This window comes from Protomyctophum bolini (assembly GCF_963924005.1).
Source record: "Protomyctophum bolini genome assembly, chromosome: 11".
Classification (NCBI taxonomy): domain Eukaryota; kingdom Metazoa; phylum Chordata; class Actinopteri; order Myctophiformes; family Myctophidae; genus Protomyctophum; species Protomyctophum bolini.
In genome coordinates, this window is record NC_137872.1 from 25,242,690 (window position 1) to 25,270,143 (window position 27,454).

General features: G+C 43.8%; 1 protein-coding gene across 1 annotated transcript in view; it reads right to left on the minus strand.

Annotated features, from left to right (window-relative positions):
* LOC308324150 (protein sidekick-2-like) overlaps window positions 1-16,790 on the minus strand; it is a gene marked incomplete at its 5' end in the record, with an annotated part of 129,881 nt that extends 113,091 nt beyond the window's left edge. The window contains one exon of the mRNA XM_080776102.1: window positions 16,646-16,790. Coding sequence (XP_080632228.1) covers window positions 16,646-16,790 — 145 coding nt within the window. The remainder of the gene's footprint in view (window positions 1-16,645) is intronic.
* Between the last annotated feature and the right edge of the window lie 10,664 nt (window positions 16,791-27,454).

The following is a 27,454-nucleotide window of genomic DNA, read 5'->3' on the forward strand; positions in this document are numbered from 1 at the left end:
TCCGTTCATATCAATAGACTTTTGGATAAAACTTTGTCTTGGGCGTCGGGCGTTACTAATAGAAAGGACAAAGAACTGGGCGATGGTGACATTCACACCAGAAAGCTTTACTGCGATTAAAATGAATCCTGCTGCACATTGTCAGAAAGTGTGTTTCGTTTGGCAGGTGTGAAGGCTCATTCGAATGCTAATGCGCATCAAAGAACCACATTCTACTCCGCCAAAAAACGTGGGTTTTGCTTCACTTCCAATCGCACTTGATTTCGATTCGGTGCAGGTGGGAATGCAATCCGTAGTAAATAAAGGAAATGAGGCGGATAAGGAGCTGCACAGTTGGAGGCGGAGAAGGGATATTCATTTTACGCAGCACAAAAATGTCCCGTTAGGTTACCCTGTGACGTGGTCAAATAAGCCTTTATCGAAATATGAGGACGAGCACATTAATCTATTGCTTAAGGAAACACATAAAAAACACTGCAGGGTACAGAATATTCTGTCTGTCTGTTGCGCATAAACATGGAGGGCTGTCACTGTGTGTGGGGATCCGAGTGGAGACTTTCTTCATCTTGTTTAAATATAAATACTTCAAAATTAAAACACATGTTTAGCTCAGCACGATTTATAAACTGTATAGCTAACATGGCATATGCATAATAATTGTAGGCTATATGGTGATCGGATCATCAATGGGACTAGCTATTGTAAACTTCGGATCATTTTGCGCTCCCGTCTCCGCAGTGCCTCGTTCATATGCCCAAAAGAACAGTGGCTGGCACACACACACACACACACACACACACACACACACGTTCGTTTCCTTGCTGCGCTTGACACAGCCAGTGTGAAGGCAAACCGCAGCAAATTAAATGTTCAAGAAAGTTCGCAACTTCTCCGCCCATTCGCATCGAGTCTACCGAAGTATTAGGTGAGAATGTGACCTAACTATGTCACTGTTTTCTTACAGACACATTCTTATTTAATAAACACCATTATTCAAATCGCACAGACCAAACAAGCTAAACACTGCACAAAGAACTTCCCTGGGACTCACTCACATAAAAGTCCACCCAATATGAGTCCCAGGACTCATATTGAAAACCTACAGTAAAAACATCACTATAGTTTTGCTCTGCTTCAAGATAGCTCTGGTATATTATATATTCAATAGTGATGTGGTAAAAGCGATAGAAGAGAGAGAGAGAGAGACATCTCGTCCAACAAGGACAGCCGTGGGGATGAGAACAGCACGACCGACCGCGTACACCTGCACGGACACTAGGACAGGACAGTCACGAATAAAGACGCAGGTGCAGGTCAATCAATCCTCTCAACCAAATAGACTCAGATGTAATCACACCGTAATCTAAAAGCCTCATCTCAGGCCTGCTGCCTCCATCACTCCACCAAACCTCCATTCCCGTCGTTCCATTCATCGCCTGATCCAACTAACTCCCTCCCTCCCTCTCTCCACCCTTTATCTTTCTTCTGCACTGTATTTTGGACTCTCCTCTCTAACTTGTTCTTTTCTCAAGCAAGAGAAATGAAATATGATCACTCCTCTTCAAAGGAACCACTATTAGACACATAATGAATATTCAGTTAATGGAGCAGAGAGAGAGCGAGTATAAGAGATAGAACTGAGCAGCAGAAAAGAAATGAAAGGGTGAAACCCCCTCATTGGCCTTACAGTGCAAATGCAAAGGCAGAATGAGCGTGTAGCAGCATATCATTATCTATAGAGAATGTATGAGCAAATAACATGAAACATTAATTATTACAAATACCTCATTACTGCAAATGAACGATCCTGTGACATTTAACAACGTGATTGTGGATCTACCTCATCAGACTCTGATTCATCATTTATGGCTCATTAAGATTCTCAATGATGAATCATTGATTTGATTCAGGGAAATGGAATACTTCCTCAAGTTTTGTGTCCCTGGCATAAATGTAGAAACTGTTTGGCTAAGGCTTCAGAAACGGTGTAACACTTGTGGTTTCTTCTAGCCAGGACTCCATTCCTGTTGACCTGTCAGTCTCAGTTGCAGCCAAGCACCTTCTGTGCCAGAATTCAAATGTGTTTCCTCAGGCAGACATGATAGCCTCTTTCCAATTTCAACTTCATCTTAAACCACCAATTTCAGCCACCGCGGCGGTGATTGAAATATGAAACCCTGCATATATACAGGCCATTACCGCAAATACAAGGAACCTGGTGCACTGTCTGTGTCTGAAGGGGAAGAAGAGAGAGAGACGAAGAGAAACAACAGGCATCACTTACAGCTGGGACACATTTCTATATATTTATTATTCAATAAGGCTGAATTTGGCCTTTGACCCTTTGACCATTTGGGCAGGAGGCTCAAACATGGGCCCTCCTCTATGACCATGGAGAGCTTGATGAATCAGAAGGGAAACCCTCAGGCTCGATTAGACAAAACATCAAAACTGATGGAATTTGATGAGTCCTCTTTTTTCCCTTTTCTGTCAGTGGCAAATGGTGCAGTTTATATAGCGCCTTTATCCAAAGCACCTCGCGTGAATGGGGTACATTCCACTCACCCATGTGCCTACATTCACGCACAGACAGAGGAGGAAATAAACCACTAATGCAGGGCATTGGTAGTTTGAGCAACCTGCTCATCAGGACTCAGCAGTTAGGGGTTCAGGGTCCTGCTCAAGGACACTTCGATACTAACCCGGGGAAAGCAGGGGGTCGACCTTCCAATTCCCAAGCAGCCTCTCTACCATTTGAGCCACTGTTGGCCTGGGAAGGGTGTAGACTAGTAGACTAGACAACTACAGTACACGTCTCTCATCACCATAGAGTTGCGAGCTGCTTCTTTCCGACTGACAGTGAGGAGTTTTACCGGGAAGGTGTAATGCGTTCAGACTCAGAGGCTCCGTGCTGAACAGACACCCCAAACCAACCCCGTAGGAGTCACTATTGTGGCGACAGAGAACTCCCTCCTATCCCCTGCCGCCTGCCGGCTTCCCGCCAACTAACATGGCAAATTGCATCCGTTGGAGCATCAAGCCTGAGGCACAGTGGAGCAATCAAACCTCACAGTCTCCATGGCGCTGGGCAGATACAGCATTTTACTCCTGCACCAACCCAAATGCCCAAGACTTATGCTAACATGAATCATACTGTATGAACATGGAACATATGCAACGCACACATTGTGCTCACAGATGCTCATGGGCCAATGTCACACATATGAATAGGAAACAAACGCATTACAACGTCAAATTGAGATAGACTCTGAAGTGATGCTGAACATTTTTCTCAGAGATAAAGAGTATAGAGATAAAGATAAGAGTTTATTAACAACTCTTTATTCCTTCAATCAGAGACACAAACCAAGCAGCTCTTTTTCAGCTAGAACTCATAGTGCTTTCTTTTGTACGCATTACATTTTCTTCTGGGAAGTGCAATAGATTAATTCAGAAGAACAAGAAAGACACCAGAAAATCGGGTGGCAATAGAGGTGTGGGAATCACACACACACACACACAGTTGTCTACGGCTTTGAAGGTTGTTTCAGCTGTTAATTAGTTCAGTTTGATGGCTTGCATCCATGGTTGCAGTCTAACCCAATTAAGTTGAGAGTTGACACACTCACCGGGTTTTTCTCTGGGCTTTCAACACAGAGCCACGGCTCTACAGGAGCCTTGGCTCAAGGTTAGCGCCATGGTGTCAGTCATGCCCACTGTCCAGCTTGCAGTCTGCCTTGCTCCTCAAGTGGCTGCCAGAGAACACTCGTCAAGGTTACTGTGTGTACGTTGTGTCAGTGGCAATGCATATCACACTTATCTCAATCAATGTCCTTCACAGATCTTGGAGTGGCCGATGCTGATGTCGTCAAACTTGAGAGAAGGGGCGAATTACATTGAACTTCGAAGGGAGTGTGGTGTTGCAGAGCAATATATGGGGGGTTGGGGAGAAGTAAGAGAAATTGCAGGCTCAAGCACGTATGCAGAGTAGCTTGACAAATAACATCTTGGATTACTAAACCGCAACCAATCAAATAGACATCAACAATTAATCAATTAAACCTGCCGTCTACCGAGAGAGACAGATGAGATCATTTACATATTCTTGTTTTGCCGTCTCTGTCATCTGTGTTAAGTTAAGAAATTGCTCAGTGGTGGATTTTTGGCAGGGTCGGTGATGGTGGCAGCTGTGTGTTTGTGTGTGTGTGTGTGTGTGTGTGTGTGTGGGTGTGGGGGGGGGGTACTATCAACATTGGCTGTATACTGTAAGCATCAACAAATTCCTCTCAGCTAATTTGCCATGTATGTTCCTCCCATCACAACGGCCATGCGAGGTAATGACTACATGTCTAAATGCCACATGAACATAACATCCAGGGAGCAATGGGCTGACACACTCCAACAGTCCCAAACGCACGTTGAAAAGTAATGAATTGTGCACTAACGAGTGCACAATTCAACACAACAGATTGATGCAACGTTTTCCAGGAAAATACCCTGTAGTGTAAATTGACCGGCATGAAATGTGAACATGTTGCCTGTGTGGCATCAATCACCACTCACGGGCAAGAGAAATTGTCTTTCAAACTGACCCACCTGCCCAGGTATTAATAAATGATCTATGCGTTCATCATGCGCAGAAAGGGTAATTAGTTATGATGGTGATGGATACAGGGATAATAATTATTATTTGGAGACAATAGGGGTGACACAGGATTGAAGTCTGAAACATTGTGCCATTTGTGTCCAATAAATAAAGAAAAGTAGCGCCTAGTGCTGTTCTGAATGTCATTTGTGTGTGTGACTGTCCATCTGTCTGTGGGAGTTTGCATCTGTGTATGCATGTGTCTGTCGTGGCAATGTTTGTCTGATCCCTGCAGCATCCTCCATCACCAGGGGCTGCAGTCCCCCCTCTCATCAACCAATGCCCAAGCAATGTGACTGTCACTCCCAATCTGACACTGAGGGGGGTGGGGGGGCTATTTTTATAAATGTATTCATATTCATTAGTCCTGAGTGTCATTCATAGCAGCAGTTCTTTAATGCAGAACAGTAACCCTCAGAGGCTGGAGGAGCCTGCCTCACTCTCATCGCACAAATTAATAACACGGGCAATCACTGCAAAGGTGCCTGCTGTCAAACAACAATGGCTTCTGATTTTCATCAGCTGCACGCGTACATCCTCATTTCCTGACGACAGGCAGAATAACACTCCCCACCGGTGCCCCCCTGAGGTGGGTCTAGACAAGAATGGCATTGTAGCAGTGAAATCGTTCATTTAAGTGAGAATTAATTACAGACTCCGTTTTCCTCTCCCTTGACCCACCACGATATTCTGCCTCATAACATCTTTGTGGCAGCCGGTTAATTGTGTGGAATAACTGGTGTGAATGCCGGCTGCTAATGAGAGCAATTAGGCATCCGGCTTGTATGAGATGCCCACTCACACAAAGAGAGAGCACACTCTGGCTTGATTCGTTTTTATACGTGTCACATGATGAACTAATTCAACGGTGTCACCCGGAATTCTAGAGCCAAGGCTTTCTCTGTAAGTGTCAAGGAAATATAACTATTGAGGAAGCAATTCTCATCTGTCATGACAATATGACTGCGTATACCTTCATTTAAAATTGGGCTATATAGAAACGTTATTACAAGTGTACCTGGCGACAGTACAAGTTTCTGCGCTCCGCACTGTACATCTACTTTCTAATACGTCTTTCTGAGTGCTGCGCCGTCCGATGTAATGAAAGTGGGCCCGCTCTCACAGCCTCAACCATGTTTTTTTCATAGCCATTGTTTCCGCTCCACCCTGCTTTAAATCAAGTGCACACAATGCATCCCCCTCAGTTGTTCACTCAGCATTAATAAAACAAGCTTTCAATGATGCAGAGTGCAGCGCCACGTCGGACCCCGAGTGCTGTTGTGATTAAAGCTTTTAAACACCGCCACCCTTTTGCATATGTCAGCTCTACAGACTCTCTGGGTTTGTACGGAGGGCTGGCAAGGTACACGGTCTCTCTATCTTTTTTTAACTTTGCTCTTTGCGTCTCTTTCTCCATCTCTGTGTGAGGCGAGAGTGGTAATGGGTCTGTCTTTATGCAGACCCATTACCTAAACTAAACTCAAGAGAATCGATTGGTAGGCACAAGGAAAGAGGCAGAGGAGAAGGAACAGAGCTGTTGTGGGAAAGATTTTTTTTTTTTTAGTATTTATAGCCACAGCACACTATATCGTCGTTATGATGGTATCTCCTTGGCAGCAGGTCTTTCACCTTCCTTTCTATCCAGACAATCTGTCCATGTCTCCCTGTTCTTTCTTCTGATCATTATGTTCTCTCTGGTAGCCTAGCTGTTTTTAAGCTTTTCAAAATACTCCACAAGGACACATTTTCACTGGGATCATATTACTCGCCCCCTGAAGTGATTACAGTGGTGGAATTAATGAATTTTAATTGAATTTTATTAAATTAAACACTATCCAGAGCAACTTCATTAAAGTGATATAATCCCACTGAGTCTCCCATTTCGCCTCTCCCCACGGGTGGAGAGCATGTCCGTCGTTGCCACAATAAGCTACGTTCTCATTCATCTTCAGAGAAACAGGAAATTGTTCCTTGAAAGACCCCTGCTTACAAATTTAAAGAGAAATTTAAAGAGCCACTTGACCGACAATTTGTGTAAAGCTTCGAGGACAATGACATGAAATTTAAGCCATGGGCCTCTTCGGCAGCATACAAATCAGAGAAGCTGCAGTTGCAGTGCATTGGTGCGGCCGGTAGATATAAATATTCTCCTCACATGAAGAAACAAGAAAATCCATTCCCCTTTCTTTAATGCAGTCATGCTCTTCAATCAGTCTGCCGTCGCACGACAGCTGGAAACCATCTTTTCACATGTGTGTCACATGTAATGTGGACGGATGTGGTTTTTGGCTTTCACCCTCTTGAGTGAAGCGAGCCTTTTAGAGTGCATTCACATGTCCCACCCCCAGCCATCATAGATGGAGACAGAAGGGCTTCACCGACAGACACGACAGGAGGGGACATCTCTCCAGCTCTGAGATGAGAGAGGAGACAGCGACAGAGGCATTCGGGACACGACAGTCCCCTGCAGATTTAAAATGGGCTGGGTCTTGGGCCCTGTTGACAGGAAATCTCACTCAGTTCAAAAGAGGCAGTGCTGATTACATCTGACATGTGCATCGTCTCCCCTTAGATGCTATGTCTTTGTTTTGGTTGGGTAACTTGTGTGTAAGGAATTGTGTGTGTGTGTGTGTGTGTGTGTGTGTGTGTGTGGGCGCATGCTCATGCATGCGTGTCTTTTGCTTAATGTTTTAGGATAGCAAGAGGACAGTAGATTGCTCTGATCCTCATAAGGAAAAGGGTTACGAACAGGAAAATGTCAGGTTTGAGTTACGATTAGGATTAGGTCTTAGGTCATTAAGTGGAATGTCAGCATTAATGAATTATGTCCCAATAAATGACTCAAATGTGTGTGTGTGTGTGTGTGTGTGTGTGTGTGTGTGTGTGTGTGTGTGTCTGTGTGTGTGCGCGTGCGTGCGTGTTTCCTGCTCTCAGTCCCTCACTTCTAACATTGTGTGTGCGTGCGGCTCTCTTGTCGTTGTAGGAGCACAAACAAGGAACAGCAGATTCCAAACAAAACAATTAGACTCCGGGGAGGTAGCCATGGAGAGGTCTGGGTCTAACAGGCCTAGCGAATCGGGGTGAATGTAGAGTAAAGGCTGGCAGTGGGAGAAGCAGAAAGGGTTACTGTTTTGGGCTCAAACTGGGCACGGTAATCCCTTTCATCCCCCCCCCCATTTTACCGTCAGCTGTTTCCTAGCTACTGGCGGTTCCGCACAGAATTTGGGATTTGTGCTACTGTACACCGCAGCAGTCTCTGCCCCCACTGACTGATGCAGCGCTCTCCATTCTTCTCCACGTCCACAATGAACCCCCACCGCCCCCACCCACATGCCTCTCCAACCTCTGCCATCCTCCGTGAGCCAGCCGCTTCTCTCTGTGTTTCCCAGCGGTTCGCACAGAGAGTGCAAGACGGCAGACGGGTTAAGGTGCAAAGTGCTGTGCATGAGGGAACATGAGAACATGACTCCTTAATACTGAAAAGAAAGACTGATTCTGATTTGGTCTATTCATGTGGGACACCGCTGCCGCTGTGCCCCACTTTTGGTAGCCGTGCCGAGAGCAGCATTCAAAATACTGGTTTGGTCTTTTGAGAAAACTCCATTTAGAGATAACGAAGCAATCTGCGTGTGTGTGTGTGTGTGTGTGTGTGTGTGACGTGTGTGTGTGCGCGCGCGAGCGTGCCGTGCATATTATGATAAAGAAGCAATGGAGAGTGCCATGGAGAGAAATTGCATTTGTGCACACACACAAACGCACATTCACCACATGCATGTTTGTTGTTCGGCTAAACAGAATTAAACCAATACAAACACTTTTATTAGATTCTACTTTCAAGCGGCATTTGAAATGAAAATAAATAGCCCAAATCTATCTGTGCGGGATCTCTTTTATCCGTGCCAATACTGGTTGCTTTGAGGGGTACAATGTACCGCAGACCTTCTGTTTAACCTCCAAGGAGGTCTCTTGCACGGATCCTAAATCATTCCAGGGAAAACACATGGCGGACTGAATTTGCATACTGGCGGATTCATGCTTCATTGTCAAAATGCTGGTTCTTCATGGCCCTGAATCTAATAATCCAACTAGCGAGGAGAATATATGCTTTCTCTTTTTCAATATCTCAAATAGCAGCTGCTAGCTACCGTGGGCTACATTGCTTTTGCCATTTTTGCATGTGAAATACAGTTGCATCATTTTTGCCTCATGCAAGGAGGCGATGTCAGATTTGAACAGAATGGATCCATTGTGTCCATTTTCAGTTTTAGACTATGCATGGAAATATTTGACAAAGAGTTTAACCACATGAACCCTACTGTTCCTATTCTGGGCATGTTGCAGGTGAATATTCTGCTAAAACAACCGATACAAGGGTTTGTGTTAGCTCGTACAAGCTCGCAGTCACGTCACGTCGCAGCGTTGTGAGCTGTATTGGTGAAGAGATGTGGTGCATAGGTAAAAAAGGAGGGGACCTTATATTGACGGACCCTGGCTACAAAGTGTAGGTTTTAAGACGTGGTTAACAGCAGCACATAGCAATTTAAGTTAAGTAAATTATTAGTTGAGAGATTCTGGCTGAAACCTGTTCTCAATGCACAAAATTGCATTCCATACGCCATTCACTGGGTACAATTCTGAAGTACTTCAGAAACTATGAAAATCCCATTACCAGGCTCTAGTATGCCATTCAAGGTCAGCCCACAGACGTATTATATGAGATTATAATTGTAGAGAAAGTAGCATTCGCTTTCACCTGTGCAAAGCAAAGGGGGTTGAACCCTGGCATATGCTTCCAGATGTCTCCCTAGAGCATGCACTTCCATGACTGAGCTATGGGGACTCAGAGGAAAAGATCCAGATGTGACAAGAATGGCAGGAGCACAGGCCCGACGTGCCCCTGTCAGCTCTCATCGTGTCTCTGTCTGACACCTCCCAACTGGCACTGTGCTGATGTGACTGGCAAGGACAGTGATCAAAGCTATGGTGAGTAGTGAAGTGCTGCCTTGCAACAATGACAACCAGCTCTGTTCCGACATGCTACTTTATACAAAGTAGAAATTCCTTATCACCAAAGTCACAGAAACGCACTCCTGGACGAGATTGTGGCTGGGGCATTTTATAGTGTGTATCAGGCGATGCCTTTGCATTCACACGTGAATTGACATCTTCAAAATGCAGCTGCATATGCCCGAAGTTCCCTGGTATCATTCTTTCCGAGCTGCAGGCGGTTTCGTTTAGGCGGCACGTTGTCAAAATGTGTGCAGGGAAGGGAGGGGCACGTGGTGAAGGGAGTGGTCCGGGTTGAGCGCCGGCTATGTAGAATGAAGCAGAAGGCAGGGGTGTCGGGAGAGCATTGAAAAAATGAAACGGGGAAATAAAAGTGACATCAAACAGATGTCAGAATCCGGTGTGCGTGGGGTTGGGGGAGACGCGCAACGAGGAGCGAGGCTCAGCATCGGTCATAATCAATACTGAGCATCAGGCATTGAGATGCAGCCAGAGGCAGTCCACCAGGCAGGGCTGGCAGGCCTGCTGCCAAAGCACAGGCTGAGCATCGAAGCAGCAAACTGAGCCCTGCAGCACTGACAGACCCTGCCCAGTGATGGTGAGAATGCCATGGATTGAGATAAGTTACCCCACACCCTGCATAGAGCTGCAACAACATACTGTAGCCTCCACGCACCAGAGCGCACTTTGTTACTTAAAAATGTACGCGATTTGCCAAAGGACAGGCAGAGATCCCATGCTCTTCATCTTCTTTGTCCATTCTGTATTCTGTGGGGGGTTTTTTTGCCTTAGATTCAGGTTGATGTTATTTCCACCCTGTGGAGAGCAATACAGCGATACTGTCAAGTCCATCCACCTCATCACTTAACTGCTGGGAAGCCGGTGTAGCCTATGGCACATCAATATGCACACAGGGCTGTGGCAGGCTTGATTTGAGGGCAAAATGGTACTCCCTGGAGCGCAGAGTAGAATGGCCAAATGACAATTTGGATATACTTTGCACATAAATTCTAAAAATTGTTTCGAATTATAAACTGATGTAAAAACAAAACACATGACACACACACGCGCACGCGCATGCATGCACGCGCCCGCGCACACACACACACACACACACACACACACACACACACACACACACACACACACGCTCAAGTTCCCACATCTCTGGTTCTTTGCCTTTTTTGCAATTTTATTCACAACACAAGAATACACTCTGCGGTTCCCAGGAGAGGCAGGCTGAGTGGAGATCCATCCAGAGCTCACACTGTGCTTTGTTTCCCCACCATAGTTTTCCTTCAGTTGCCTTTGTGTTGTTTAAATGTTTACACGAGGAACAGCTTGGGGGCTTGAAGACAGATGTATGGTCCAGGAATACTGCCTAGGCACCATTCTTCTTTTGACTCCCTCTAGACCGAGGTAATGGGACCATTTTGAGAGCTGTTCTCAAATGGCTCCCTCGGAACGCTGCGTTTTGATGAAGCGCCTCAGCGCGCCACCTTCGTCTTTGCTCCCTCGTCAAAATCATATTAGACAAATTAGACACCCCTGCCTCCCTGCGTCCTCCAGATCCAAGGTCGTTTTCCTTCTTTTATCTCACTGTCCAAGCTTGCTTTCAGATGCCATTTTAGTCTTTGTTCTTAAGATTTAGGATATGCCTCCCAGGTCCTATGGCAGATTGATTAGTCTTAGGAGAGTTAATATGTAAAGAATTAAAGTATTTTCTATTCCCCACCCTGCAGCTCATCTTCCCTTCTGTCTGATCAGTAAACAAGTAGATGCTGAAATAAAACCTCCTGCAGCCCTAATGCATGGCTGATTAAAACAGGCTCTGGAATAAGGGCTCAACTGGCTCAGTCAAGACTTTCATTAGTGACAAGTTTAATTTGTGTAGTCAATTCCCGCCACCTATAACCTTCCCTGAATGCCTCGTTCACCAAAGACAGGTGTTCCATTACGGAAAATGGGGGGTGGGAATGCCTAATGACAAATTAGCCAGGGGAGTAAAAACTTGCTTTAGGACATAATTTTAGCTTATAACAATCATAGGAACTATTATCCCTTAGCTTCAACCACTTCTGTTAATAAACGGGAGACTGGCGTGCTTTGGCCACTATAGACACTCATTCCCAAGCGTAATAATTGCTCAACACTATAGCACATCACAGCCAAAGCCCTAGCAGTAAATCCTAATTCCAATGAGCTGGCCCAATGTGGCAGCGCGACAGACACATGGTGGGAGATAGGACTCTTTGCCCCATGCAAACACCCATTATCATACCCCGTGGGCAAATGGCAATTACTGGGCAAGGGGTGTGTGCCAAAACCCTCCGGTCCAAGTTAATCTGATTACATTTCCATTATGAACTATAAACACAGTTTTGCTGCTCTGCTGAGCCAGTTAAAGGCCTCCTGAAGCTAAATCGTTGACAGCGCAGCAGCCCAATTGTTCTTCAACATTACAGTGGACCTGAATCATTCGTCACCCTTAAATGGATTCAAAGCACCTCTGTTTCCTCCTTCTCTGAACCAGAGCAGCATTGACATCACCTAACCTGCAAAGCATGTCAAGGTTTCTCATTCGTTTATATAGTAGGAGTATAATAGGAGTCGTGAGGGCAGATTTGTTTTTCCTTCCTAATTCAGCTTCCGATTCGCTCCATTTTGTGAACAAAATGAAGTGAGTGTCCTGTGGCAACATGAATAAACATGTGTAGACAGCAACAGCATTGGCAGTGGAGAAAAGCAGCCAACCGGCCAGACATGGAAGAAGGCCTTGAACAGACTTAAGTCTGATTGGAAGTCAGGCTGCCTCCCAGTTACACCTGAGGCTGTGACAAAGTGACTAGCCTAGTCTTCCTTCCTGGGCACGAAATGGCACTGCAAAGTAAACACGCATTTAGGCTGGTCCACATTTCGGCAGACATCTGCTGGCTTTCCAGGGCAGTAAACATGTTTAATTAAATATGTGTCACCAAACCGGGAGATAAATATGCCATAAATATTCACGGTGTGTAATTACGGTATGGAGGTTAGCAATCCCACTCCGGCATCAATGTGGTCCAAATGGAGCTTATGATCAGATCAAGCTGTTCAGCGCGTTGGAGGGAAGCAAGGATTTCCCCTCAGCATTTAAGATCATGGCTATGCCTGAAGGCACTAAAGGGTGATTTATACTTAGTCGTGCTCTGAAGATAGTCGATCAGATCTACTAGCCCAAGTTGTAAGCTTATAGATCTGGTATTTTTGGTGTGCGACAGCACACAACGAAGTATAGATCAGGCATGAGGCTGCAATGTGACCATTTGGGTCTGCACTCTCCATCTTTGGTTCAACAACACAAACCAGAACGACCTTGCTTCTGTATGTATCGCTTTCTCAAGGAAGCATTTTGTTTGTCATGTGCATATTGATTCAATACTATTCAGTATTGACTGCATGTGTGCTTCTGTAGTAGTGTAGTGTGTGTGTGTGTGTGTGTGTGTGTGTGTGTGTGTGTGTGTGTGTGTGTGTGTGTGTGTGTGTATATATAGGTGTGTCATTTGATGCAGCTAGGAGGATGAATTATCTTGCTCCTGCGTCAAACTGTTCTAAAAACACAAGGATTTCTCAGAGCATTTCAAACCAGATGGCTTTTTTGTAAGCATGGTGGATTATCATAAGATTTCAAGATTGGAATATGGCTGACAGCTGTCAAGCTACATAATAAATGCATGTTCAGGAAATTATAGTGACCACTGGTTGGCAGAATGTCAATACCGCTGCTAGCCGGATTAAAGCTCAATAGACAGAGACACAGGCACCTGCAAGCACATTCTCTCTCTCTCTCACACACACACACACACACACACACACACACACACACACACACACACACACACACACACACACACACACTTAAATTAAACACAAATGTGTTCAGAGGGTTTGTTCAGACTTGCAGCCCAAATTAAAAAAAAAATGCCTATCCAGATTAGAATCATATTGGTTTTATCAAACCGCATGAACATGCAGTTTGAAATGTAATAAAAGATCCGTCTGTCTTGAAGGCTGGAAATACTTTGTCACACGAATAGCCGATCTACATGCTCACAATGCATCATGATGCGATGCGTTGTGAGATTGTTGATCTGCTATTTTCAGCGAGTGACATTGTCGACAGAAAATGACTTACGTCGTTACCACAGCAACCAGTGCAGATACTGTAGGTCGATGATGTCTGAATACACAAATCCGATCTGATCTCTTCAATATACAATTTACAATTTAGCAGACGCTCTTAATCTAGAGCGACTTACATTAAGCAAGAACAAATATATAACAGTGTGGACAGTCAGTCCTAGAGATAAGATCAGATTTGAGAAACAAATTTGGCTGCAGTCTGAACAAAGCCATAGTGACATGATATTAGACAGATTTGTGAAAGGTGAAGAGAGAGAGAGGGGGTGCTTCCTCTGTGGACTCTATCATCATCAGGTATCCTCAGGTGCATTTGCAGCTATTAAACACAGCAGGAACGACTCTGGGTATGTGGAAAAACAAGAGCAAGCCTTCTCTGGCCTCCACCACACTCTCCCCATCCCCACCCCAGAGGCCACTTGTGCCTTTGTGTTGCCTAAATTATGTAGCCCTCCGAGCTCCTCTCTGCTCTTCAGGGAACCACTGGAGCATCCATGACTATATGCATAGGCACAGCCAGGCTGCCACTCATTAGCAGGCCTCTGCGCAGAACAAACGGGGATGCCCCATGGGGGATGAGTACTGTCTCCTACTTGAGAAGAGCGAGATCCCTCTGGCCGGCGAGACCACCCTCTGAGAAGAGGGGCTCAGCGACTTCACTAAGAGCCCTAGGCACTGATTGGTCACTATAGCGGGCAACAGAGGAAGCCTATGCCGTGCCCCGTTCACAAAGCAAGCCAGACAAGAAATGGAGTAAATCATCCACCAATGCAAATGTGCAGCCGGGAACATTCGAGGGGCCTTGAATGCCAACCGCATGAAAACGCAAAAAAACGGTCTGAGAAACACTAAAGCCCCGTGAAGTAGCCCAGGCAGGAATGAATGCTTAACAGATCCTCACAGACTTGCAGGCATGTTAGCTCGGGGAGAAGCATGGTAATACGAGCTAGCTGAATTGTGCTCTGCATAATAAGAGACGCCGGAGACTCTTTTCAGATAAGGTTGGGAGCACTTCAGAGCTCAATGCAACCTGTTCTTAAACAAATAAGCAAAGGGATTACGCTGCTTAGCACTTTGTTGCATCGAACATTGAAATTCGAATGCCTTGCAAAGCCTCTTCTGATACAAATTAACTACCAAGTTACCCCCCCTCCCATCCACTTTAATGCTTGTTGGGAGAGAATGGCTCTGGGATATTTGTATGTCAAACATGTTTCATTCTGCTGCTGTTCTTGTGAATCGTGACCCGTGGTAGCAAGTTTAGAGTCAAGTGCCATTAAATCTGCCTGAACAATCATTATGATCCACAATATCACTTTGCTCCTTCTAGCAACTTACCTTTGGTCTCCGACTCTCTGACATGAGAAATAAACCATTGTACTGTACTTTTTTATTTGCCAGAGATGGGGGTTAAGATTTCTCCATCCTTTCCCTTCCTCTATCTACTGTATCTCTCTCCATCTCTCTCTCTCTCTTTCTCTCTCTCTCTCGCATGCACGCACGCATGCCGACACGCACGCAGGCACACACACACACCTCTCACACAGACACACGTACAGTCGCACACATGCACACACGCACGCACTCTCACACACACGCACGCACACACGCACACACACACACACACACACACACACACACACACACACACACACACACACCTGTCTCTTAGCCTGGAAACCAGACGAATCTACCACAGGAAACTCCTGACACTCCTCAGTATGAATTACATTTCGCTCACCCCAGAGTTGTGGGTGACCAATCAGAGCCTACTATTCAAAGTGAGACTTTTTGCTGTGACATTGGAATCTGTTTATAACCGCCCCTTGAAAATACATCTTCCACACCAAAGTTCCAGACTAATATCTACGCAGTGATATTAGTCTGGCCATGCCAGTCTATCTGTCTCTCTCTCACTCTCTCTCACACACACACACACACACACACACAAAGCATACACATGCATGTAAACGTACTCAAGCACACGCATGCGTGCGCGCGCACACACACACACACACACACACACACACACACACACACACACACACTCTCTCTCATCTCTTGTTCTGTCTTTCTACTGTAACTCATTCAGACATTCACTGAGCAGCACAGGCAGGTCATTTATGTCCAGATGACAATTGACACAGCATAGCACTTTCACAGTAATTGTGTGATTAGTGTAGTTTACATGGACACGTTGTATCGATATATTTGGGGTAATTCAGGATATGACTGGTGCATAATTAACATTTATCTCATTCTGACACCTACTTACACTTGAATAAAGACTGGACAAATGTCTGCCTATAACAAAAAGAAAATCACACATTTTACTAATGCATTCTCTTTCTTTATAGCCTGTCGGAACAGCCCTGCAGCAGAGGGGTAGTTTAGTATAGAATGAGCAAATCAATTTATTGAGCCTTGCCATCGTAAATGATAGCCACGGATTACGATGATTTTTTTTATATGAAGGTGGAATTTGAAATATTGCTACTGGTTGTGATTAGGGCAGACCGCGAGGGCGGTACACTACACAGGGAATATTAACTTAACCAATTGCGCATCCCGGGCACAGTGGAGGCTACAAAATAAATAGGGGAAAGAACTGTGATCACAGAACCATGATAACAACATTAATTTGGTAGGTTGTGTATGCTGTGATATAAAGGCTAATGATAATTGCCTGATGATAATTGGTAGTGTTCCCTAGAGTCAGAGGCTGAGCGCAAAGTGGTAATCAGTTGCCAATTGAGCCTCTGGCTGCACCCGGCAACAACAAGAAGCGTGAATTTTAAGTATGAAACAACATACCTTGAGCTTCAGCTTGACGGATCCATGTAGCTGACATCAGAATCCAACAGGAGACCCACACCTGTCCAGCTGGAACCCCGAACATGGTCCGCGGCACCACTGAGCCACCGGCGCGCGTTCCCCGTCTCCACCAAGCTGGAAACATGTTGCACGGCGGCTCCCGCAAGAGTCCTCCTCCTGCCTTCCAGTCCCCGAAGTCCCGTGTGTGAATTGAAACTAAAACGCTGGATATGATCAAAGGATGGATGGATGGGGGGCGGGGGGGGCTGTTGCCTGTTGGTGAGAGGTAAGAGCTCAGTCAGTCCGTGAGCGATGCGAGCAGCGCACGGCACTGAGACGGTGCGGTAGTATGAAGCCTGTGTGAATGGATTGGATAAGTCCCGCATGCATGAGCAAGGCGGAGTCAATCGAATTGAATTTGTTGTTCGGTTGTCAAAATGTGTGTGAGACAGTGAGGGGGGACACTGACATCACCAACTTAATTGCATCATCACCAACATGCGAAATGTTTACGGAAAAGTGATAGGCTGTGCTGTGGAATAGCATAGGCTGTGTTGTAAGGTCGTCCCATCAGCCATCATACTGTATGACAGACTGCTGGACGACAGTAGGCTATCACGATTCACAACGAAGTGACATGTGTTGCGCTGCATTGATGACATTGACATCCACGATTCCACGCCACTCAACTCTTGCCATGTAAATGTTAATTAAGGCTCAATGCAGTGATCTACTTATTTCACCCAAGCTGCCAGATTTAAGATTTCAAATAATACGATTATACGCACGTGATGATTGAAAAAAAGCAGTAGCCTATGTTCAGATGATAGATCTGAATCTGATGGTGATTGGTGACTCGCCATCAGATCTGAACATGCTGATTTTTGTGGCTGGCCTTTGACCATCCATACTTTCCTAACGAATTGAATATATCCCGACCCCATGCCAGTGTGTCCAAGGTGAGCCAAGTAGTCTGTACACTACTGCCACCATGCGGCACAGCGTGGAATGACATTTATTTTTGGCAAGCACTTGATTGATTATATGTAGCCTAAAGCAGAATCAGCACAAATAGAATCCTAAAAAGGACAAATTAAGGTTTAGGCTATGAACAAATGTCAGGGTTGCACGTCCCGGGTTAACAGAGGCGGCTAAATGCACATTTTGTGCCTGTGTTGTGAACACACAACATGACAAATAAATTACTAATCACTGTAGTCTTTAATACCGTGAAAACTCCTGTGGTTTGTTAAAGGTAGGGTAAGTGAGTTTTTTGTTAAAACTAAGGTTAAATCACAACAGTAACAGGTCATCTCGCCCCTTTGCCAACTCGCCCCCGCGAAAAGTGAAGACAGCTCGCCCTGGAATTTCGAAAAGTGAAGACAGCTCGCCCCAAGCCGTGGATAGCTCGTCCCCACAGCGTGGATATCTCGCCCCAAAAAGCATGGATATTTCGCCCCATGTTTATTTCATGTTTATTTTACTGTATTAGAACATTTAGAATCAATGTTGTTTGTCAAAGAAGAACATTTAGAACCAGTTTGTTGTTGGTCAAATGAAAATTATGCATGGTTAATGAATGGCTCACCCCCCTCCATTGTTCTGGAAATTCCATTCTGGAAAGGTGTTCTATTCCTCCATTGTTACTGAAATTTGTTGTTGTTGTACTATTCTGCTATGTCTGCCTAAAAGTACAGTACTTGAAATTCCATTCTGGAAAGGTGTTCCATTCCTCCATTACTGAAATTAGTTGTTGTTGTTTTACTATTCTGTCCATATCGTGTCGCAACTCGAACAGGGCTAAGCGAACTCCACAACGTTCGACACGGCAACATGTGCGCTTTAGCATGCTCGGTCGTGTCTCGTGGCTCAAGTTCGCTTGAGACGGCGCCCCTCCGTCGTGTTCTAAAACTGTACTTAGGAGGGGCCGTGACCATAAGTTTACTCAAACGCGAAGGCCATTCCCCACTTGCGAGAAGGACAGCTTGCCATGATCGCAGAGTGGAGTGGGTGGGGCTTAGAGAGGGGCTTAGAGGCTTCTCTGTAAAATTATTTGCTACTGGCCGTTATCCATGGCCCTCATCTAGATAAATTGCAATGGTTGAATATAACAATTCAGAAATTAATACATCATGATAGGTTAGGATATTAAGGGATACAGAATATCAGAAAATAACTGTCAAGAGTGCATATTGCACAACATAACTAATTCTCTCTACACCCAGAACCTAATTAAAAAGGCAAGGATCAAAAGCTGATTCAAGTAAACAGAAATGATGATGCATCTGAACAGTAGAGATGGCTTTGTTGTCCTTGCTCCTTTTGAACTCAATGGTAAATACATGTAGGGTCGGGAAAACTTCAAACAGCATAAAACATGCACAAGTGTGCACTGTTCATACAGACGGGTGACAAATTAAAGGAAAAACATGAATAAAAGAGAAGAGAAACATAAAGAATGCAGATGCTTACAGGTGTAGGCCTAGACATATTTAATCAAACATTTGATCACGTACAGTATGTAGAATGTTTGGAAATGCTGAGCAGAGAACAAGATCTAAGTGACTATGAAAGAGAATTTGGTCAGAATTCATTGAGAGGATGGCCCTTGGGATGCAGCATCTTATTTTAGAGGGGGTCCTAGAAGGTTCGTATAGGCATGGACAACGTATTCTCAAATCCATTTTGTCATACAGGTGAAGAGTTGGAACATGATTTAATGACCATGTGGCACCCGTTTGATGGGACGGGACTCCGCTGCATCAGATGTCGACGCTATGGGACGGTCCGGTTGAGTTGCACTTTGACGACGACAGATGATATGATTCCCTTCCTATCGGTAATAGCTCAAAGTCCCTATGGAGTGGAACGGTCTTGGCAGTCCAAATCCAATAGAGCGTTAGAGGAGGGCTACATCAGCAAATAGGGTCATAACTTGTGGTCAAAAGCGCACTTTCGATGACTCTGATGCCCATGCATTAGTGCAATATGTAAGGAAAAAGAGATGAGCAAATTTCTCCTCAGGTGACTGAGAATATCAATGCAGGACTGCCGGGACGTGATCAGACTGTATCAGCAACATAGAGAGGGATGTGTAGGGTGCAGTGCATAAACCCCCGTTACAAAGACAAATACACATTTGAGAGTTCAGTGGTACAATAAACATAGACTAGTCTATGGCGATGTGGAGATAAGTTAAGGTTAGATGAGTTTGACCCCTACAGTGAGGAGGTTAGGTGGCTCTGTTTTGCTGTGTGGTGCATTTCCTGTCTGGGTCCACTTTTCTCTTTAGACAGAGGGAAGGGTCGATGCAAATACTACTAATACTATGTTTTACTGAGTGAGTGATCACCTTTATCCAATGATGAAAAAAGACAATGTCCCCATCCAAGTATTTAACATTTATATAATTTATACTTCGACTCAGGTAAGTGGTAAATATGCTACTTTTTACTCCACTACAATTATTTGACAGCTTTAGTTACTAGTACTTTACAGATTTTATTAACTGATAAATAGGCTAAGTTAAGCACGTGAAGTAATTCAATCAGCCCCGCCTTTACCAGGTGCGCAATGATGAACAAAGTAATGCATCATTGCAATCCAAAAATATGATCGTAAAATTAACATTTCACATTGCATCCGTCATTCAAATTAACATTTTGAATACCGGAATTGTAATTGTAACATGATAGATCTACATTGTGGTATTGTGTGATTAGAAGTCCATCATTTGACCCTTTGAGAACATTTGAGCTGCAGCGTTAGCTTAGCTACTAGAGCCAAGAGTTGTCTAACACAGTGGTTCTCAAACATTTTCATGCCAAGGTCCTCCAAATTAATATGTATTAGACTGTTGACCCACATCAGAAAATACTTTGTGCCAGCTGGAACGCCCATAAGAGATGAATTTTTGATCTTCTACTTTCGAATAGCTGCAGAATAAACACGTATTGAAGTGGTTTAACTGATTTTGATGCTATATTAACACATTTTGCTGGTGGAAGTAGGGCTTGTACTCTTCCTCTGGGTGGTGGCTTCATGTCTGCATCGCACACAATCCCAAAGTGAATCTTCTCTACTGCAGCTCTCCCAATACCATCCTCTACCATCCAACCGTCTTATAAACCCTTATCTGCAGCCATCCTGAGGAATCAACGTGTGCCTCCTCCCTCTGTTCCCTTTCCCTTGTCCTTAGCCCGTTGCCACCCCATCCGCTGGCTCCTTCTACTAATGATGTGCTGATTATGAGGTTCTCAGACCGACAGATTGCGCTCCAATCTCATTCACATGCAGTAGTAAATTGCTGCTGTAAATTGGTGCTCGCCCGCTGTGTGTATCAGGCAGGTTGACATTAGCAAGCTGCTGGGAACAGTGCTCAGGCATGGGGGCAGGTGTTCTGGAGGAGAGACACAGGCTCCCTGCTGCTAGAAGCCATGCTGGAGGGGCTCTCTGGGCTGATGTCAAGCAGCACGGCATTGTGTAGACAGACATACATTTACTGTCAATAGAGACTCTGACATGTCAAGTGAAAATTCACTTGTGTCCCCTGTGCTGATGTGCTCTATTCCAGATTTTGTGGCATCAAATTTAGCAACCCCAAATTAACGGTATCAGAGACTTAACCAGAATCCCCAAATAATGGACCACTGACCACATAATGGGACATCTTTTATTTCAAAAATATTTTGTATTAGTTATTGTAACATTTATAACCACATGAACCCTTCAACCCTAGCATCCCTATTCTGGGCATGTAGGCCTAAAAATAAGCAAATATTTTCAGAAAATCTCCAAGCTCACAATGCAATGCTTTATGTTGTGAGCTTGTAGATCAGCTATTTTGGTAAAGAGATTTGGTGTAGAGCGAGGAAATGGATCAATACTTAATAATAATTAATTAATTTGATAATTTTTCCCGTAATACCTTTTGTTTGTTTACGTTTTGTTTAGATTTTCATAAGTCATTAAAACATTACCGAACTTACTTGGATAATTGAGTCAATGTTCGCTAAACATCATTGTGTGGAAATGAATGGAACTCAATGACTTCCTAGAAGAAAAAAAAACTATGTTCATCTCGTGACTCCATGTCCAACCTCACATCTAAATAAAATATACACTACGGGCTGGGAAATGGGATAAGCATCATGGCCTTTTCGAGGCTGTTCTTTCTCCATCAGCCAGCTTCATTTGAAATGGGCCTGGGTTGAGATTGGAGCTGTCTTCACCCAGTGAAGTATGCAGGCATGGTGGAGCAAACGGAAACAAAGTGCCCATGAAATACCAATCCCAATCCATTAGACATCTGTGGGTATAAACAGTGAAATTACCCTGTCCTCCCTTTTTTAATCATGCAAACTGCATTGCCATTCACTCCAGTATGGTCCCTTGCTCTCAGCAGCCCTCTGTGGAGGCTACAGCTATTTGACACAGATGTTGCTATTGTTTATTTTCCATTGTGGCTGCGCATCTTTTTTATTTTGCTTTCAAATAAATATGGCTGCACACACAGGCTAAACTCGCAAATGTGCGTGTGCATGCTTGTGTCCATTCGTGCACAGCTGAACTGCAGAACTGCATGCACACACGGACACACACACACGCCATGATGTTGCATCATCAGTCTTGAAGACATCTCTTGGAGAAAATGTGATTTCTCACCAACAACAGATCATCTCACCAGTCCTTGACACAGTTGTAAAACCCAACAGCAAATTGAAACATAAAAAATATAGTACAACCAAACTGCTGCTGTGAGAGAAAAATTAAAACAACACATGTTTATTTCACCATGCTGTAGCAACTGCAGATAAGTATTTTAAGCCCTATACTTAAACCCTATTATGCTGTTGTACGATCAAGTGAAAATAGCTGATCTACAAAAACGCTTTACAGTATATTGAATGCTTGAAATTGGAGGTGTCTGAAGTAGGCATTTCACTCCAGTTCGCAGAGAAAATGCGACATTACTGGGATTGATTCTCTGCCTTGCCCAAGGCGTTTTCTGTCCACCACTCAGACTTACTCAGACAAACACAGGAATTGGTACACATACACACCAGTCATTTTCTTGGCCATTGCAGAAATCAACCAGTTACACTATATGTCTGTGTGTTTTGACATGAACACAGCAACCATTCCAGACACTCCTCTCACCACACTGATTTACCATGCAGGCAATGTGCTGCTCGGCTATTTGACATTTTGTTCTGGTGATAGCAGTGTTATATTTATGCTCCGAGCCTTTCTGCACAACCCCATCTCACCCTCCCATGTAGCTCCCTGTGACCTGCACCAGACTGATTGGCTGATGTAGTCTTTCAAGTTCCTCTCCAAGCCCTTGTTTACAGTGTGAAAAGCTTGCCAGAGAAGAAACTGCTGGTATATGCCATGTATTATTATTACCACTGCCCTTTCTTTTCTTTAAGAAGCCATGCCACAGAGGTTCCCTAAGCAACTGATTGTCAGGGTGAATGTAATTGTCAGCACTCTACGATGAGGGGGATTGTAAATGTAACAAATCAATACAACACTACTCACGGATCATGCTGTCCTGTAAAAGAGCGACCCATCAGGCATACTGGATCACTGCAATCAAAACGTGAATGATAATGAATATATTACACATGAAATGGAGAAGAAATTGTGTGTAGAGTAGAAAAAGGTCATCTCAAGGAGCTCAAGTCCCCCGACTAGTTCTCCATTGTGTTGTTTTTGCCTGTCAAACCCCTGTCTAATAAATTCCTGAGCTTGTACGTCCTGTCATGGGATGTCTCACAAACAGTAGAGATAATGTGGAGTAAATTTAGAGATGTCTAAAGCCTATAATTCATACCCCGTCATAAGAGTTTTGTTAGCTTGTATATCAATTCTTCTCTACAGTATAAGCCCTCAGTCCACATTGATGATGTCCACACTGCACCTGTTAAGTCTAAAACAGTCTAAAACAGAATCAAGTAATCAAAGAAGAAAGAATCCACATGTTGGTTTGATGCCTCTGAGGCAGCACTAGTCATGCTTTGATGATGCTACTATAATACTGTATGTTCACATGTTCATCATGATTTTCTTTTTATTTGAATTTTATTTCATTATTTTATTTTTATTTATTTATTTATTTATTTAATGTTTTTGAACCTTATCTATGAAAATCCTAGTGGTTTTGGCACTCTGCTTGCCTCTGAAGCATTCATATAGATTTTCACCCCTACAACTGGCCGTAGTACCATTCTTTCTGTGAAAGCAGAGAAAATACAGGTCCTGCACAATGTCATCTGTCACACGCCAATCAAATCCTCTTCAAAGGCTTGCATAAACACCTGACTTACCTACAACACCTGCATAATGCATGGCTGTACTCAGCCTCTGATTGGACAACAGACCCACAGGACAGCCATAGGAAGTAAATAGAAAAGACAGACCTATCACTCGAGAGCAGTCTTCACCTTGGCGGATGCTCATGCTTGTGTGTTCATGCGAGCATGATGCATGAAACACTTCCCTCTGTAAACTACAGATTTATAGCATTATAGCCTTTCCTGTCCAGAGGAAAATACACTGCGCTTAATGGTACACCTCACCTCAGCTATGAAAAAGGCAATTTGGGTGTCTCAAAGCATTCTACCCCTGAACTTGCAATGAGTATGATCTCATCCAAAAACCAAATCATGAATGAAGTTGACATGGACCATATTGATCTGAACATATCTGACCAAGTTTGGACATGTGAACGGCATCTTTAAGACTTGAAAACCTAATGACTAATTGTTGTGTTGTAGACAATCCCGCCGAGATTTTTTGCTGAGTCACACTCACTGCTTGTATTCCTTATTATTATATTAAATGACCCGAGTGTATTTCTTTAGCAAGCTAAAGTGAGGCCAATTGAAATGCTCAAGAAGTCGAACAGTGACAAAGTGATTTATTTGTACTGTTTTCAGGAGCGTTGAATGTAGTGTAATACAAATGAGAAATGAATACAGGCTGGAGTTGTCCCTTGAGGACCTCTCATAACACAACAGTAGGTTTGGAGGAATTTGAATGCAGTTAGGAGGCACTCGGCCATCTTTTTTGAATTACCCTGCCTGCAGCAATGTGTGGAGGGTATTGTAATAGTTCCTATCAGTATCGTGTATCTCAAAAACAAAATAACTTGACAACGGATGGCAGGAATTCATGGTTGAAACAAAATGACAGTTGTGAACGTCTCCTATTATTATTATAACATGCCATGAATAGGGACGCTATAGGGCTCAAGTGGTACAAGTAGATCTATTCCTTTGGTATTTGTAACATGACACTGAGCCATCATGTTAGATCTTATAATACGGAATAATAAACGCATCAATTTGTTGCACATTTGCAAGAAACAATAAAAACACATACTGTAAAATGTTCATGAAACAACACGAGCATAGAAAGAGAACACGACACGACAGACTGATAAAAGCAAGTGCAAAGTGCAAAGCCTGAACAAATCTGAACAAAATTACTTGTCTTCCAACAGTGCCAAGTGCCTGCCTTGAAGAAATTACTAACTTTTGGGTAAAAAATAAGTCAGAAAAGGTCAAGATCTAAATTAAAAACAGATGGGCAGAGTTTAAGAGATTTTTCTTAACAAGTGAGTCATGTTTTTCAAAAACTATTTAGGGCATTAATGTAATTATTGTATTAGACAGCGGAAATATCAAAATAAAGTGTGGTTGGTCTAGGAGTGAACGAGGACAAAGAGGATTCACAAGGATGCCTGCATGGCCAGTGCTTATGACTTCCCACAGAGACATTATACGCTCCAGAGTAAGACTTACTGTACACATTAGTGTAAATGAGGCGTGAAACATGGCTCATATACTTTTCACTAATTTAATTGGCCATCAGAGATTTGATGACCCATTTATAGTGGAGTGACACAGTTTGTAAGAACTGCCATAAAATGACATATTGATTGTCATAAAGCAACAATAAAGTCAGCCGTAAAATACATCCACCCCTAACCCACCGAAAGTGGACAGATTTGATGGAGCCATTGAGGTTATATGTCCCTGATGCAGTTCCTCGTTTTGAGGAAGTGGCTACTCCAGCGTTTATCACCTGGGTGTTAAAGCAACCCAAGGTTAACGAAGCAAGTCATCATTTTGATTAGAGAAGCTACTTGAGCTTATATCAGCTTATAGAGAACTCTCATAAAGTGATTATGTCAGACACATAATTGGAGCCTGACACATGACATCAGGACACTTTGTTTGAAACTGGCCAGTTTCAGTGTATTGTGCATATATAACAGAGGTCTTTTTGTCATTCAGTGATGTCGTTTTTGCCTGGTTGTGACACCATTATGATGAGGATTTTTGGAAAATGATGACAAGAATTGTTGATCATCTTTCGTTTGATATGACAGTCATATTACAGATGCCAAGATCCCAGGAGGTGTTCCAGACCACCAGCTCTGTGCTACATGTGTAGCTCTCTCTATCACTTTGGCCTTTAACACATTTAGTACCGGAACTGCATCAAAATAAAGGCGCTGCTTGCGCCAGAGTAATCGCCAGAGTAGTGATCGCTTCTATTTTGAAAGCCAGTAACCGGAAATACTGTCTTAAAAAAGTTGACTGACAAAGTGACCTCACAATCTCCGATCATCTTAATATATTTATATATGCTCCAAAAAGAGTTCATATTTTGCGGGAGAGACGGATGAGGAGCAGAAACGCAGCGCCAGCATATCGATCCATTCATCACCACGGAGAGCGCCCTGGATCAGGAGATACGAGTCATTCTTTCCGCCGCGCTAACATGGGAGTCAATGACAAGCTAATATTTGCACAGAGCGTTAGCATACGGCAAGCGAAAAGCGAAATGCCAAAAAAAAAAAAAGGAATAATTCTGAATATTATCATCTCGCCCCGCGTCGTTTGGACGTCGCTAGGACGTCCACAGACGTCTAAGGCACCTCTCGGTTCCAATCCTTATGACGTTTCAGGACGTATTATGTACAAAATGTGTTAAGCTGATTGGCTTGTTTAATCATTATGGTCATTGGGATGACAGGCATTCTTGTTCTTATAGTTCAGAGCATGGACTTGAAGCAGCCTCTCTCACACAGATAGAAGTATATTGAACACTGCTTGCATCCTAATATAAATAATTTCATATCATTAGCACTCAATAACCCACGCCTATTTTCTCTTCTGAATGTGGAGTCTATCAAACATTTAATCGTTGAGTGAACCCGATGTGGTTTCCTTTTAGTTATTGACAGTTTTGTGTCCGATATACTGCATGCACATCGTTGTTGTCGTGCAGAAACCTTGTATCTCCATATTTCAACTTTTTTAGGGTCCAATGCTTCTGTCAATTAATGGGCTACTTTGTCGTTAAAATAGCTGACCATCTCACACCGTGTTGTGGCGCAACACGTTGTAGATCTGTTATTTTCGCTATTCTTCAACACATTTGAAGGTGAAAGTGGTTAAATCTGTGCAATTTATAAACATACCATAAAAGTATTCCATTAAAAAGGGCTTGTGACTAAATAATATTGGATCCATTGAAACAAAGGTTGTTCTTTCCATTTAAGCAACGCTTTTGGACATACAAGGTTTTCGCCCGATAGCGACGATATTCTAGGTGCGCAAATATTTATATTTTTCACCTCAGGCGAGAGGAATGTGTGGGGTCGTGCGTGGTAGAGTTAACTGTTGACGTATTAGCCAACATCAGACAGCGTACAGACAGCCTCCAACCCCTAAGAAGAGCGCCTGAGGGCAGTGGCACTTTTATGGTTCCCTGGGCGAACCCCCTTGCAAC